This window comes from Pelodiscus sinensis, chromosome 1 (genome assembly GCF_049634645.1).
Source record: "Pelodiscus sinensis isolate JC-2024 chromosome 1, ASM4963464v1, whole genome shotgun sequence".
In the NCBI taxonomy this organism is placed as follows: domain Eukaryota; kingdom Metazoa; phylum Chordata; order Testudines; family Trionychidae; genus Pelodiscus; species Pelodiscus sinensis.
The window spans coordinates 195,001,001-195,018,006 of record NC_134711.1 but is presented as its reverse complement, the minus strand read 5'-3'; the positions used below and the strand labels follow the sequence as shown (position 1 = coordinate 195,018,006).

Genomic DNA, 17,006 nt, shown 5'->3' with positions numbered 1-17,006 from the left:
ATAGTGGGAAGCTAACTCCTGGCCAACAGTCTTTTAAACAATTATTGTTGTCCTATTCCAATAGTTACACCATATTTTTCTTGAAATTTGGCAATGATTTTTATTATGTTTGTAATGAAATAATATTGCAAAGTCTGTAATTGTATATGATAAACGTAAGGTTTATGATTTGCTTAGTTATCTTCCATAAAGATGTACTAGAACATTATGAACGTCTCCAAGAGCTTTGTTGAAATTAAAGGATGCATGCAGAGTAATTCTGTCTTATTTTCTGAACTATGAATGAAGTACCCTAGAATTTCACTAAAAATTTCAGAGAGTTTTATCAATTTATTGTAAAATAAATAATATATTAACGTAAAATTTAATACTTCAAAAAGCCATTTCCCACTCTTCTGATTCCTACCTCCAATCTTATATCAGTAATTCAATCCATTGTTGGATATAATTTTTATTTCACTCTGTTGCTCAGAATTAAGAGGGCTGAGAATGTTGAGATAATCCAGTGGTATGTTATAGTTTTTTTGAATTTTTTTTTAGGGATTGTTTGTATAGTTATGACTCTAGATAAATGTAGTTAGACATATAAAGGCATACTCAGTATTTTGTAGGTAACTTGCTCATTTACTTGGCATTGCCTAGGTGCTTAAGGAGGGGCTCAGGACAGGGGACTGGGAGTGTGAGGGATGCAGGAGTCAGATTTAATGGTGAGGTGGCTCTGAGCAGGGCACTGTGTGTGTGTGTGTAGGGGTATGGGTGGGGACTGAACACCACACCTCCAAGATGGATACCAGGGCTGCTTGCTCTTCCCCTTCCTGTCTCTGTCAGGGAGTGACAGCAAAGTACACAGGTTATCTGTGAATAATGCAGCACTGTCCACTTCCCCTTGCTCTCTGACAAGGGGCACAACCAAAAATGTCATTGTAGAAATCTGGAAGGGGAGAAAGCTTTAGTCCTTCCTTCCTAAAAAGTGGGGGAGCGGGTTGAGATGTGCCCCTGGCTAGTCCTTTTCACCTGCCTGGTCATTGTCTCTTTTCTGTGTGGTTTTATGAGAAGTAATCCTATTCCAATCTTGTCCCATTTTGCTGGCACAACCAAACTTGTACGAAGTTATGGTAAAAGGAAGCTGTATACCAAGTTTGGTGATCTGAGCTCTTACTGTTTAGTTCTTGAACAGAGACAAACTCTCTTAAGTATACAGTAGATGCATATTTCTGTCTAATCTTGTTATCTTGCGTGGAAATCTGGGGCCTGATCCTGCAAGCTTTTATTCTAATAAAGAGAATGAGACAACTCATATAAGTAAAAGTTTTCAGAATCAGTCCTATAACATGTTATGTATATTGTACAATATATAGTCTGTTTACTGTAATTTTAAGATGTCATCATTACTAATTTTTTTTGTTTTTCTTAAGTTTTTTATTGAAGGATGGCCAGCTGTGGCTCTGCGCCCCTCAGGCGAAGCAAATATGGAAATGTTTAGCTGAAAATGCAGTCTTTCTTTGTGATCGTGAAGCCTGTTTTAAATGGTATTCCAAACTAATGGGTGATGAACCAGATTTAGACCCTGACATTAATAAGGACTTCTTTGAAAATAATGTGCTTCAGTTAGACCCTTCCCTGTTAACAGAAAATGGAATGAAATGTTTTGAACGTTTCTTCAAAGCTGTGAACTGTCGAGAAGGGAAGCTAGTAGCTAAGAGACGAGCCTATATGATGGATGACTTGGAATTAATAGGATTAGACTACCTTTGGAGGGTAAGTATAGACAGGGAATCATTCAAATGTCTAAATGTGAAGTTTTTGTTAAAAACAAAACGATGCAAAACGGTGTAACTGAAAATGTGTGGATTTAAATGATAAAAACATAAATTTACTCTTCTGTTTTCCCTTCGTAGCCGTGTTTCCCAGAGCGGAACCCTGAACTCAGAATATGAATTAGGGATGTAGTAGTATAGCTGATTAACTGATAAGCAAAAGCTTATCGGTTAATGCTATAGAGTACATGTATTCTTCTCCCCTTCCCCAAGCCAATAAATTCTTTAGCAGCCTAGCTAACACTGGGTCTAGAACCTAACCCTGCTGCGGCTCTGCATTTAAAGTGTAGTAGAAGTCGAATGGGCAGGCAGCCCACCTCAGTTCCAGCTTGCTCCAGGTCCAGGAGCTCAGACCCCTCTCAGATAGAGCTGCTGCCACCCTGTGTAGCTGCCTCTATATCAGAGGCATCAGTGCAGGGTGACAGACAGTTGGTCTGCAAGGGCAGCAGGTTTTTAAACTGGCTCCCCTTGTGGACCAGCTCCTCCTTGGCACCCTGTCCTGCTGCTGCCTCTGGCAGAAAGGCAGCAGTGTGTGGTGACCGGGTGCTCCTTGGGAGTGGGGCCAGAGCGCACTGGCTGCTGGTCCCATCCCCAGGGACTATTGAATCGACAACTAACCGGTAAGAATTCATGAGGTTAATCGACTATTCAGTTAACCAATATTTAACATTCCTAATATGAAAGAGAAAGAAAAAGCAATTACTTCAAAGTTGAGCATATTTGTAATGCCTCTGTATGTGAGATTAAGACTTTGCTTCTACCATATAATCAATTCCATTTGTTTAATTTTTAAAACATCTTTTTTGTGCATTGTTTATTTAACTCATGTTTTCAACCACCATTGATTTTACTTACACAATCACCATTTCTAATGGCCAGTAACATCTGGGTGTTGGGAGAGAAGATTTATATTTTATATCTTTATATCAGGAAGTGGAACCAAACTTTATTTTGGGCATCTGAGAAATTGGCTCATATAATTATTTGCAATATTGTGCAAGTAACAAATGAATATTGTGCTCTAATTGCTGAACAAGGTGATCATTGGTTTTAGTCCTTTAAATACAAGGCCTATACTCTCTACTGCGGAGTTATGTTTGCAATCTTTTGGATGAAAATTAGACATCCTTTTTGTACAAGGTCGTTGGTTTCTAGGTTCCAATTGATGGTCCCATGATAACCACAAAGTGTCCTCTAATAATTATCTCCTCCAACTCCCAGCATTCCATTTCTCAAATACTTTAAATGTCTAGTACGTAGTGGCTGCAGTACATCATTAGCATTATTGTTTCGTTTTGTAGAGTACTAGCTAGAGAGTAATCCAATATCTTGGATATGCCCAGTGAAAAGCCATAGGGGTGCTTTTCAGAACTCTGTTTTGTGCAATTGTTTCTTTGTACCTGCCTGTCTGCATGGAGCTCCTATCATGCTACTTAAAGGAACCAGTTCATGACAGCTTTTCAGAGTCCATTCAGGCTAGTGGCTAGCAGTTATTTTCAGGTATTGAAATTAAATTCAACACTTTCTAGGTTCTGCAGTAAATTTTAAATCTCATTAGCTTAAATGGCGCACATTATCTTGAGTTGAGAGAGGTTTTCGATGGTATTAAATTGTTTAAAAAATTCTGTAACTTCGTGTCGTCTTTGCCCAGAAGTCCTAACAAGTATAAACACAGAACTTGTAAGTACTGGTACTTTTAGTTCATTGGAAAGTTAAGATTCCCTTGCAGCTAAATAAATGTTTTTGTGGGCCTCAATCTTAAATTGCTAATGATACAGCAATCATGCATATTCTTTAGAACTAGTAACACTAGAAACATAGCATGGAGATACTTAAAGCAAATTTTATGTGCCATTCTCTCACTTTTCAAAGTATATTCTTTTTTTCCCCTAGACCTTGAACTCTTTTAAAATAGTTAATTTGATTGAATATTAATCTTAATTGGATAACATTGATCAGATTATTTACAATTATTATATTTTTATTCATATATTCTAGTTTATTTCTGATTAATAAAACATATTTTATCCAGTGTTATGAGCATATATTCATAAGCAATCCTTTCATTTTTTTTTAAACTGGATACCATAAAGAGTTATATGCATTAATATTTTCTTTTATTGCTTTAGGTTGTAATTCAGGGAAATGATGACATTGCCAACAGAGCAATAGATCTGCTTAAAGAAATCTATACTAATCTTGGTCCAAGGCTACAAGTTAATCAGGTAAAAAAAACCCATTGGACTGTATTACTTTTAGCTGTTTACAGAAATGTAGTGATCTAGTAACAGTGTTTTAAGAGTAAAATTACTGGATTTTGAGAAAATACCAAAGTTTTTATGTGCCTGTAAGTTTGCTGTATTTCCATTAGCAAAACAGTGGCTCATTCCAAATACCTCAAATCCCAGCACAATGCATAACTAAGTGTGTGAGATTTTGCATAACTAAGTGTGTGAGATTTTGTCCAGTGTTTTCACTGGCTGGAGCTAGGTCATGCTAATAATAGGGCATACAATCCCTGAGTTCATTTCACTTGTCAGATAAGAAAGAATTGCAAATCTCTCAGAAGTGAACAATCTGAACCAAGCCCTGGAGAATCAAATTTTGTGTCAAGATTTCTACTTGCCTGTTAGTATGATTGATTAGAAAGTGAGGGAGACTTGCAAGTTTCTGATAGTCAGGGAAATGGTAAGCTGTTAGGATTTCAGAAATCTCTTCTGTTGTTATCAAGATCATATTAGTGGGCAGTGTAATTACCAGCTTGCTCTTGTATATTGCAACCATGGAATCAGGGAGCTGGAGAGCTTGTGTGCCTTTCTTGAATCAGTAGCTTTGAATATTAACACTTGAAAACATTATAATCCCAAAACTTTGAAGATTTATGTGCCCTCCAAATCCCTGCCTCCAGCCATTTCCTTCTAATGTTAGTTGTACTTCTTAATAGGGATGTAAAACCCCATGTAATTTAATGGGGTTAAATGTATTGTTTAATCAGTTAACCAAAGGGGAAAATGAGCCCTGGCTGGGCTGGAATGACTCTCCTGTCGCAATCAAGGGCTGCTCTAGGCAGGCCAGAGCACCCCTGCCTGCAAGCCTCCTGGGCCTGCCATAGACAGACTACTCCGGCTGGCTGGAGCAGCCCCATGCCCGCAGCAGGTGGGGAGCTGCTCCAGTTCTCACTGGTTAACCAAAACTGGTAAGCATCAGCCAATTTAGGATGATGCTTACTGGTTAACCTTTCACAGCCCTATTTCTTAACCCACAACCACTTGCTACACTACACTTTCCTTAATTATTCCCTTAAGGAGACTTTTTTTAAATCTTCAAAACCAGTAGTCTGCAAAGTATAGTCTAACAGTATTGATACTGCTTGCTAGTTGGCTATGTAAATATTTCATACAAAGATCTGTGGGGAGCAGCAGCTAGATGAGAGAGCAGTCCAACTTAATATCCTGTACAGAGTTGCACTTTGCTTATATTGCAGGTGTTTGGTACAAATTGGTAGAGTGAAGGGCTTAAAAGGTAAGGTTTGTACTATGCATACAGATTGCAGAGTTAGCACGGATAGGTATATTTCAAAAAGTACACTGTATTAGATGCAGTTATCAACTGTAATGTTAGTGTTGAAAAAACAGAAGTTGTGACTAGTCCTGAGGACTGGTCTTGAATGAGGATTTGGTTTTCAATCAAGATTTCATAGTATATTATGTTTGAATGTGCAGCTGAAAGATTATTATTCTGTGATTGTCCGTATTCTCTTATACCTTACATTAGGTAGTGATCCATGAAGACTTCATCCAATCATGCTTTGATCGTTTAAAGGCCTCTTATGATACACTTTGTGTTCTGGATGGAGATAAAGACAGTATTAATTGTGCAAGGCAAGAAGCAATACGAATGGTGCGAGTATTGACTGTTTTAAGGGAGTATATAAATGAGTGTGACAGTGATTACCATGAGGAGAGAACAATTCTACCTATGTCCAGGTTTGTGAAGAATTCAGAATTTCTTTGGTTTATGTTAGTGACCTTGTCTGTGAAAAATGTTTTAATTTCAAAATTCATTTAATGTACTCTGTGGCTAAAACAAAAATCTAACAGTTATCCTAAGTGTGAATATTACAAACTGATATTGAACACATAACATTTCATTTCCTTCTGACATGCCTTTTATATAATATTTCAAAACTAACTTTTGACTATTCCCTTGTGAGGCATGTAGGCATCTGAATATAAATGGAAGCTAATGGGGTAAACTGAACCAGGATTAAATCTGCATTTCTGGCACGTGGTCCTATAGTTGACGCATAGTGTCATTAGAGTATATTTTTTTGCTGTATTTTCTTTTATTTCAAAAATACTCATTTTTTTGTATTGAAGGATGACATTCTTTCAAGTGGTGGTCTCTATGTGTATTCCACATGTGATACACATGCATAGTGTGTACTCGAGTCCAGAGATTTTAAAAAGGGGTGTCCAATGGCCTGCATGTGTACAGTAGGTCTTCTCATGCTCCTGAACAAGGGTATAAGAAGCATTGTGAGATGATTCCCTCTCAATTGCTACTTACTACCCCTTGATCTGAGTCAGAATCCAGTGTCCTCTCGTTTCAGCTTTTCAGAAAACCTGTAAATAAGATTGTAAATGGTTCTTTAGCTTAGTTCAATTAGTCTAAATGAAGTTATTGAAGTTTATTTCACCAGACTGGCAACTTTGCCTGAGTCCCTGACTTCAAAAACTGCATCTTCTGCCCTGACCTTTCTCAATCAGCAACACACATTAGTGCTACCTTAGCTTTCTTATTCCAGCAAAGTTCAGTATTTGTTGCTCATTTACATCAAGAACTTTTAAAGGTCATGAGCTTCACCTTAAAAAATGCTTAATGAAGATGGGTATGAAACCTCTCTATCTGGTCCAGGAAGGCACACATCCCGTATTCTGGCCTCACTAAACAAGCAGCTCCCCTCTGAGCAGGAGCAGAGCCTTGGGTGTCTCAGCCCAAAAACTCTTCCATGAGGGCTTCCCATGAGAATAAGGGACATTCCTATGGGATCTAAGACTATCCATAAGAAACAAACTCCTTTCCCAAGACCATTGAAGTGAGGCAAGCCTTTTTGTATAAACCCTAAGGAACCGGCTCCATAACTCCCCTTCCCTTACACACACCCAAAGTGGAGGATAAAGTGTGCAGGACTTAGGGATGCAAATGCCAATTTAAAAAGTCTGGTTAAATATACAGTAAAACTCCATTAGTCCGGCATCCAATGCTCCGGGACTCCTGATGGTCCGGCACCATCAGGAACCCGGAAGTGTTAGGGCAGCTGGATAGGCTTCCCCCATTCAGCTGCTGCTGAAACTGACCAGCAGCTGAATCGGGGAAGCCGGGAGCAGAGCAGCTGGGGTGCTGCCGGGTTGGTCTCGTAGCGCTGCCCCTCGGGGCTGCGGGACCAACCTGGCAGCACCCCAGCTGCTCTTGGGGACCCCTGGGGCAGAGCAGCTGGAGTGCTGCCGGCTTGGTCCTGCAGCTCCAAAGGACGGCGCTGCGGGACCAACCCGGCAGCACCCCAGGTGCTCTGCCCCAGGGGTCCCCGATTCAGCCGCTGCTGAAACAGATCAGCGGCCGATTCCAGGAAGCCTGGGGCAGAGCTGCTCTGCCCGGGGCTTCCTGGAGTCAGCCGCTGATCTGTTTCAGCAGCGGCTGACTTGGGGACTCCTGGGGCAGAGCAGCTGGGGTGCTGCCGGGTTGGTCCCGCAGCGCCGAGGGGCGGCGCTACGAGACCAACCCTGCAGCACCCCAGCTGCTTTGCCCCAGGCCACAGGATTCAGCCGCTGCTGAAACTGACCAGCAGCGTCAGTTTCACCAGCAGGCTGAATCCGGACGCCTGGGGCAGAGCAGCTGGGGTGCTGCGGGGTTGGTCTCGTAGCGCCGCCACTCGGCGCTGCGGGACCAACCTGGCAGGACCCCAGCTGCTCTGCCCCAGGCGTCCCCAAGAGCAGCTGGGGTGCTGCCGGGTTGGTCCCGCAGCCCTGAGGGGCAGCGCTACGGAACCAACCCGGCAGCACCCCAGCTGCTCTATTGCAGGCATCCCAGATTCAGCTGCTGCTGAAACTGACCAGCAGCAGCTGAATCAGGGACGCCTGGGGCAGAGCGAGACTATCGTAAGGGGGGGCTATGAGAGGTCTGGGGTGTCATCCCCTCCTACCTCACTCCAGACCCCTCATAGCCCCCCCTTCTGATAGTCCGTCATATCTGATAATCCAGCACCCCCTGGGTCCTAAAGGTGCCGGATTATCGGAAGTTTACTGTAATTTTAATCATTTAACCAGTTAACTGTGGAGGACTGGTGCAGAGTGGCTGAGTTCTCTGAGGGGGCTGATTCAGGCATGGGTCCCTGTGGTTGAGGTCCTGCCGACTGGCCCACCACAATACAGACTGCTTTGGCTGGCCCATTGTGGCTAGGGTCCTGCCAGCCAGCCTGCCGCACCACAGACTGCTCTGGCCATGAACAAGTGGGGCAGTGCTCCCGCCGGACCCAGTCTTAAGTGGTTACTGGGTAAACATGCCAATAAGACTAATGCTTACCAGGTAACTCGTTCACTTTTTGTGTCCCTAATTGAAATAAAGATCCACCAGTTCTGTCTGATTCTGATACTGAAGCACAATTATGATTATCCACTGATCCTATCCACAAGCATGCCTCCAGACTCTGTGGTAGTGCATGTCCACCCAAAAAATATGCCACAATCAAGAATCGACCAGTGTTGTCAGAGGATATCTTCTTTAGCTACCTGCAGCCTCTTCTCTAGATTAGTGCTCTTGAGGACCATTACCACACCAGAAGACAATATTATTTCATCAATCCAGGAACTATTTCTCCTCTATCAGACAAGATTGCCCTGCTGCTGACAGCTCCGTTGCTAAAACAGGAGTGCTTTTTAGATTTGGAGAAATCGAATGAACCAGTCCCTCCTTCCTTCAGTTCCTCAATGAGAACCAAGAAGGGACAGGGAATGCAGGACTTAAGTTCGCTACCCTTATGAACATGTCTTCCCTAAGGGACCGATGGGTCCTCCTTAAACTGTTATCCCCTCTTTCTGGCTCTTTTGAGGACCATGGGATGTGTGTAATGAGTGTCTGGTACTCATACAAGTCTTTCCATTGCTCTCCCTTGTGTCAACAACCAATTCCATTAGTCTGTGGAGCAGGAAAATGTTGAACTAAAACCACAGCTTCTGACAGTAATTTCTTCTAACCCAAATGCTACAAAAACCTATCCATGGTAGTAGTTGTACTGGATGATTAAAACCTTTTGCTTGCTACTGAGGCCTTGTCTGCATGGAGAGATGTCAAATTTATTAAGTTAATTTTCTAGCATCCGATTTTGTAAATGGAAGGTGCATGTCCCCACGGAGTGTAGTAAGTTAACATAGGTTGATGTAGTGTGTCCCCATTGACTTTGGGAGTGATATTGTGTGGGTAGCTATCCCACAGTTCTTGCTACCACTTGGCATTTTGGGTTATGCATCCGATGCACGCTAGGATCAAAACTGTAGTGGGTAGTTCTGCATACATGTCATCAGCAGCCCATATTGAATTCATCTTCTCTCTCCTCCCTGCCCTTCCCTCTTGAAAGCAATGCAAGCAGTCTTTTTGGCCCTTTTTCCCCTGGTTATCCATGCAGATGAGCTAGCAGGGTAAGCATGGAACCTGTTCAGCAGCAAAGTACTACAGGCAGTCCCCGGGTTACGTACAAGATAGGGACTGTAGGTTTGTTCTTAAGTTGAATTTGTATGTAAGTCGGAACTGGTACATATTGTAGGGGAAACTCTAGCCAAACATTTCTCCAGAGCTCAGTTTTATTCTCCCACACCTCACTTCCCTCAGTCCTTTATTCTCAAGCTGAGGTGTCTGCTGAGAAAAGCCGCTCCGCATCTCCCTGGTCTGCTGGGTGGGGCGCTAGCTTCGCGTCTCCTTGGTCTGCTAGGGGGAAAAGCAGGTTGTGCGGGGTTGCCTCACCCCGTTTGTAAGTAGGGATCTGATGTAAGTTGGATCCATGTAACCCGGGGACTGCCTGTATAATAGTTACATTAACCATTGTGTACCTTATGTAGGAGCCTATCTAGAGCATATTCAGGGCCTGCTGGAATGAGGAAGAATTTTGGGAGGCCATTAATATACTCTTGTGTGAAACATTTCAGTTAAGTGACTGGTAAATGCCACCAGCATTCGATCCTCTTGACACAATGGAATGCTGGTGGTTCTTCGAGTGGTATCCCCGTGAATGCTTTACTGTTGGTGATGGGTTGTCCCAGCACCGCAGCTCGGAGTTTTGATGAGTAGTTGTCAGCTGGACCGCACGTGCGCGGCACATGCTGCGGGCCGTTCACGTGCTTTTGATCTGTTGAGCAGTCCAGCTCCCACCAGTTCCTTGTTTGCCGCCTGCGGTCGCAGCTGAAGCGAGCTCTTTCTCCTCACATAATCCTGTCAGGAGCTAGGAAATGCTGAATTAGTTAGTTTTAGTAGTTAGTGTTAGTTGATTACTTATAGTTCGTTCGTGTTCATTTTAAAAGAAATTTCGTTCGTTAGCTATAGCATATATAGGACTCAGTTATGCTGGGATTCCTCCACTTTTAAAAAGTGTCACATGCATAGATGCAATGCCGGCTTCAGACAGCCATGCCAAATGCATTAAGTGTTTTGGCAAGGCACATGTCTCCCAAAAGTGTGTTTGCTGTCCTAAGCTTACTGTAAGGGCATGAAGAGACAGAGAAATGAGACTGAAGATGATACTCTTGGACAAAGCTCTGCAACCACCAGAGCTATCGAAGCCAGCCTCAACCCTATGGTCTCTTAGACCTGAGAAAAGGTCTGTGCCGGCCCTAGACTGAAAGAGGTCATCACCAGCCCGGTCCCTACCTTCAGCCAGAGTGAGTGTAAGAGACAACCCGGGTACCTCTGGTTCAGTTGGCCACAGACAAAAATCGGCTTCAGAGTGTTGCCAATGGCCATAACGGTCCGTCACTCGGCACCGCCGACAAATGCACTGACCACCATGCTGGAGTCAGCGCTGGCAATGGCCGCATTTGCACAGAAGCGAGTGCCAGCCACATTGGCATGGGTGGAATCAGCACCGTCGATATTGGTGCCGACCACAGTGGCATGGGGATGCATGGCACTGACCACGTCAGCACCAGTTATCTCATGCCCCGAGTCACCATCTGCACGGGGAGACTCGGTGCTGCAATCACCCACCCCACCCCGTTACATTGTGGAAACACCCGTGGGCTCCGTATAGCCCTTTGACCCCGCCCACATCAAGAAAAGTGGCCTGTAAATCAGTCCCTCCTGAGCAATTAAGCCCTGAGCCGTTGACCTTCTTGCCAGCACCATCCTCACCACATTCGCCCTACTTAACAAGAGCAGATCAGGATAAAGCTTATCAAGACACCAGGCATTGCAGGTCCAGATATATGATGTCTCACCATCACTGTCTAGGACATATGACTACTCTCCACCCCTCTCATCAAGAAGGTCACCTCATTCTTCATACTCCTATGGTCACCAAGTATATTACAGGCATCCTTCTCCTTATAGAGAGCATAGCCTCACTTACCAGCGGTGGTGTTCTCACCATGGTTCTAATGAATTTCATCATCACCAGGAACACTGCTACCCCGCTGTAGTAGTTATTCGAGGTCTCGCACACCTTTAACTTCGCCGCAAGGAGGACAGAAGCAACAGCTGGCAGTGGCAGCTTCTGGCATTCCCTCGACATCTCACTACTCAGAACCAGAAGAGGGACAACTTTCATAGGTGGAGGAACAACTATGGGATACTTCTCAGACAGACAAGTCCTCATCATCTCCTGATGAGGCTGTCATACCTAGAGATCAGTTGCCACCTGATGATCTCAGGCAATTTCAGGACCTTTTCAAGAGAGTAGCTGCGTCCCAGAGCATCCAACTATCAGAGGTACCAGACAAACAGCACAAGCTTCTTAAAAACTAGCAACCCTTACAATGAGGTAGAGTTGCGATACCGATAGATGAAGCTATTATGGAATCTGCGGATGACATATGACAGACCCCGGCCCCAGTACCCACAAACACATAAGAGCGGATAAAAGATACTTTGTTCCTCAGAAAGGGACTGACTTTCTAATTATGCATCCGCAGCCCAACTCACTGGTTGTGGATGCTGCTCAGCATAGGTCAAAAGTCCCGCAACACAGACTTAACAGTGACAAGGACAACAAGCGTATGGACCTATTTGGTAGGAAACTATACTCCTCCGCTACACTTCTCCTGAGAGTAGCCAATTATGCAGCATTGTTGCCCAACCATAATTTCAACAATTATTCCAAATTATCTGCTTTAATGAAACACCTTCCCAATGCCAAACGTCCCATACTAAAAAATGGTTCAGGAGGGCTACGCTTCCTCCAGAACAGCATTGCAAATAACCTTAGACGTAGCTGATGCAGCGGCCACATCAGTGGTCATGAGAAGGGAATCTTGGCTACAGTCGGCAGGCATTCCTCACGCGTTCCGGTCTAAGGTGGAAGACCTCCCTTTTGACAAATGGAAGCTCTTTATGGAGAAGACAGATGATGTCCGCCTTTCAAGTAAAGGCTCGAGGACAACTTTACGGATGTTGGAGATGTACATGCCATCATACCGTTGTAAATGGTACACTCCATACCAAAAACAATGGGAGTTCACCTACCAAAGATATAACCAATGTGGGTTTGATCAGTCCAAATCCAGACAGCGACCACAGGATAACCATAACACCAATAACCAAGCCAATAAGCAGCAGGTTTGACCTGTTGGTCAAGGGATTGCAAAATCTTCCTATCTCCCACCAACCATCAAACCCCGGTCTGATCTTCCATCACCATTTAAAACCTTTTCGACATTGGTGGAATGCCATCACTACGGACCATTGGGTTCTAGAAGTAGTAACGCCAGGGTACACCATACCATTCACTACATTACTTCCAAACTACGCACACTCCCTGTCCCTCCCCCCCCCCCCCCCCCCCGACAATCTGCTCAGGCAAGAAGTACAGTGCCTACTCAACCTTGGAGCAAGAGGGACTGTTCCTGACGAATTTCAGGGCAGAGGGTTTTATTCACACTATTTCCTTATCCCAAAAAGGACCTGAGGATAGAGACCCATTTTAGACCTCTGCAGATTAAACTACTATCTTTGAAAGCAAAGATACAAAATGGATACCGTGGCAGCCATAATCCCAGCACTAGACGAGGGAGACTGGTTTGTCTCCTTGGACTTGTAAGATGTGTACTTCCACATGACTCTTCATCCGGCACACAGGTGCTTTCTGCATTTCACATTAGGACAGAACCACTACCAATACTGGGTGCTTCTGTTCGGCCTTTCCACCCAGAGTATTTTCAAAGGCTGTGGTGGCAGTGTACCTCTGCAAACAGCGAGTAGTTATATTCCCATACCTAGACGATTGCTTAGTCAAGGGCACATCATTGATGGACACACAACGCATGATTTCAACAACAAGACAAGTATTCAAAGTCCTGGGCCTCTTACTCAATGTACAAAAGTCCACTCTACTACCGACGCAAAAATCTAGAATTTATAGGTGTTTGACTAGACACTGTGACAGTGAGAGCTTACCTACTGTTGCAACGGTTCCGTGCCATTCAAGACCTAGTTACCACTATCATCATCAGCCCTACAGTTATGATACTCACATGCCTTCAACTCATGGGTCATATGGCTGCTACAACTTGTGATCAGACATGCACGACTGCATTTTCGTTGTCTCCAGCGTTGGATAGCTACGGTTTACTCCCATTGAAAATGACAAGTACACAAGCGAGTATCCACCCCCCCCCCCCCAATCATGGGTACTATGATCCCTCATATGGTGGACAAAACCTTGCAATCTCTTAGCGGGCATGTCTTTCCGTCGGGATCAGTCCTTGCTACACAACCATAGGCGCTTCCCTTGGGGGGGGAGGGCGGGAGCCCTCATGAAAACAGTGTCAATACAGCGAACATGGTCCAGTCAAGAGACCACTTATCATATCAATTTGTTAAAGCTCAGGGCGATTTTCAATGCTTGCAAACAATTTTCGACATATATCCGAGACACAGTAGTCGGGATATTGACTGACAACATAACAACAATGTATTACATCAGCCATCAGGGGGATGCCCGATCCCAACTACTGTGTGCCGAAGCAGTCTGATTATGGAACTGGTGCAGTCGAAACGACGTGTCAGTAGTAGCCTCAGTATTTACCGGCAATAAACAATATAGTGGCAGACGTTCTCAGCAGGCATTTTGCGCCAGATCTCGAATGTGAAATATATCCCCAGTATTTTCAATCCATTTTTCAGTGATGGGGGTTCCCAGAGATAGACCTATTTGCATCCTACAGCAACAAGAAGTGCCATCAGTATTGTTCCAGAGTAGGCATTTGCCATGGATCTCTAGGAGATGCATTTCTCTGCAGCTGGAGGGGTCTGCTTCTGTATGTGTTCACCCCAATCCCCAGAGTGCTGGAGAAGATCCGTGTAGACAAAGCCATGGTAATACTGATAGCACTATTCTGGCTATGACAGGTATGGCTCCCCTACCTGTATCAGATGTCTCTTCAACCTCCCTATCACCTGCCGATCCACCACAGTCTTTTGACTTAGAGGTCAGGCACTCTACTTCACCCGCAATCACATGTCCTGAGACTCATGGTGTGGTTCCTTGCTGGTTCTATCAGAGGGAAGTACAATGTTCAGACCAAGTATAAGAGGTCCTCCTGTATAGCAGAAAACAGTCTACCTGGTCTACTTATCTGCAGAAATAGCGTAGGTTCCTGTCCTGGTGTTCTAACCAGAATCTGGAACCAATAACAGCACCCTTGGAAAACATTCTAGACTACCTATTATTGCTTGTGGATTCAGGCCTTGCCCTGGCATGAATAAGAGTGCATTTGGTGGCCATTACTGCCTTTCACCAGCCTATAGAAGGTTTCTCAATCTTCGCACATCCCACTACAAGAAGATTCCTAAAAGGTCTCGTGAACTTACACCCACCACGCAGACCACCGCCACCTTTGTGGAATTTAGAAATGGTGCTGGACACTCTCACACAAGCCCCTGGGAACCTTTAGCTACCTGTTCTCTTTATATGATGTCACTCAATGTAATTTTTCTACTAGCCATTACTTCTGCCTGTAGAGTAAGCAAGTTGGTGGCCTTGATGGCAATCCTGCCGTATACCATTTTCAACAATGATACGGTTGCACTTAGTCCTCATCCGTCCTTCCTTCCTAAAGTATGATCCGAAGTTCACTTAAATGAACCAATCATACTACCGACCTTCTACCCTAAACCTAACAGATCTACAGCATATGTGAGATTCCATCTGCTTGATATATGCAGAGCATTGACCTTTTATGTGGACAGAATGCAAGCTTTGCGTAAATCAGATCAACTACTTATATCCACGATGGAGTGAACAAAAGGGAAACCTCTATCATCTCAAAGGATTTCCAATCTAGTGGTATCTTGCATTACTCAATGTTACACTATAAGGAATACGCCACTACCTCAGACTCCAAGAGCACATTTAACGAGAGCTGTGGCAACATCAACAGCTTTCCTTCATGGGGTTCCCTTCAGAGATATCTGCAGGGTAGCAATATGGTCCACCAATGATACCTTTATGAAACACTACACAATTCCACAGTCTCAAGCAAAAGATGGTGGCTTCCACTGTCCTATCTACGATAATTGGACCTTGAATAAGAGGCCTGCCTTCCTCTGATCTTGAGTACTGGTACATACTCACTAGCAGTGGAGCACCCACCGGGATACCACTCGAAGAAGAGGAGGAAGTTACTCACCTAGGTGCAGTAATGATGGTTCTTTGAGATGTGTCCCCCCATGGGTGCTCTGCTACCCATTCTACTCCCTGCTTTGTATTCTCCAATTATATCTCTGATACCAGGGTGGACTCGAGGAACGGGTGGGAGCTGGACTGCATGAGAGATCAAAAGGGTGCGAACAGCCCGCAATGTGTGCCACACATGCGTGGTCTGGCTGACAGTCTCGCATCAAAACTCAGAGCTGCAGCGCTGGGATAACTCGTCACCAACAGTGGAGCACCCACGGGGACACACATCTCAAAGAACCATTGTTACTGCACTGACGTGAGTAACTTTCTCTTCTATTACTGGGAGACAAATACAGCCTGATGGATTTTCATTGCTCTGCAGCTATGGGAAAATCAGCAGTGGCTGTGAAACTTTTGCATGTGAAAGTTTATGAATTGCTTTCCCTTGCTCTGAAGAACAGGAATACCAGAATGAGACCCTGTGCTGACTGTTGAGAAACAAGTGGCAATGGCCCTCTGGAAGCTCACAGTGCCTGACAGCTAGCAGTCTGTTGGGAATCAGAACAGTGGGGAAATGTACAGTGGGGGCTGTTGTGATCCCTGTAGCCAAGGCAATCAATATCTTTGTGCAATGAAGAATAGTGACTCTAGGAAATATGCAAGACATAGTGGATAGCTTTGCCGTGATGGGGTTCCCTAACAGTGGTGAGGTGATACGTGGAACGCACATCCCTATCTTGGCAGCTGATCACCTTGCCAATGAGTACATTAAGTCAATAGAATGGGCTTGTTGACATGGACTACTTGTTTAGAAAATCATCCTAATGTGGTTAAATTCAACCTAACCTTCCAGTGTAGACCAGGCCTCACAGTATGTCCTGAAAAATGTTTAGTTGCACATTGCTGCTAAAAGCACTAACAGATGACTCTGAAGTTGTTACAGATACAGTCTAAGTCTTTACACTGAGAAGGGATCCTGAAACAAAATGGAAAAAAATGACTTTAAATAGTCATTCTTCTCCGATCTTATCAAACTGTTGTTCAGTTAATCATTTACATTTTTTCCAGCAAGGATGCAGATCGGATTCCAAGTTGCCAAAAAAAACTAAGATTGACTGTACTTACAGTTCATTTAATTTTGGAGCAAGCCCCATTGAACCCACTGGCACTTCTGTTTTTTGTGAAAACAAGTATAGAATGGGGTTCCCTTGGAAAAACTGGATTAAGAAATAAAACAGGGAATAGATTTATGGCATCATCATCATAAAATAAGAAAATGACACTCCATGGCAACTGGAAACTGTAGATTT

At 44.0% G+C, this 17,006-nt stretch overlaps 1 protein-coding gene across 4 annotated transcripts in view; it reads left to right on the top strand.

The window, feature by feature from the left end:
• USP9X (ubiquitin specific peptidase 9 X-linked) overlaps window positions 1-17,006 on the top strand; it is a 282,963-nt gene that overhangs the window by 154,984 nt on the left and 110,973 nt on the right. For all 4 annotated transcript variants that reach the window (XM_075913065.1, XM_014578958.3, XM_025190080.2 and 1 more), the window contains 3 exons: window positions 1,416-1,758; window positions 3,947-4,042; window positions 5,592-5,803. In XM_075913065.1, the coding sequence (XP_075769180.1) occupies window positions 1,416-1,758; window positions 3,947-4,042; window positions 5,592-5,803 (651 nt within the window). The remainder of the gene's footprint in view (window positions 1-1,415; window positions 1,759-3,946; window positions 4,043-5,591; window positions 5,804-17,006) is intronic.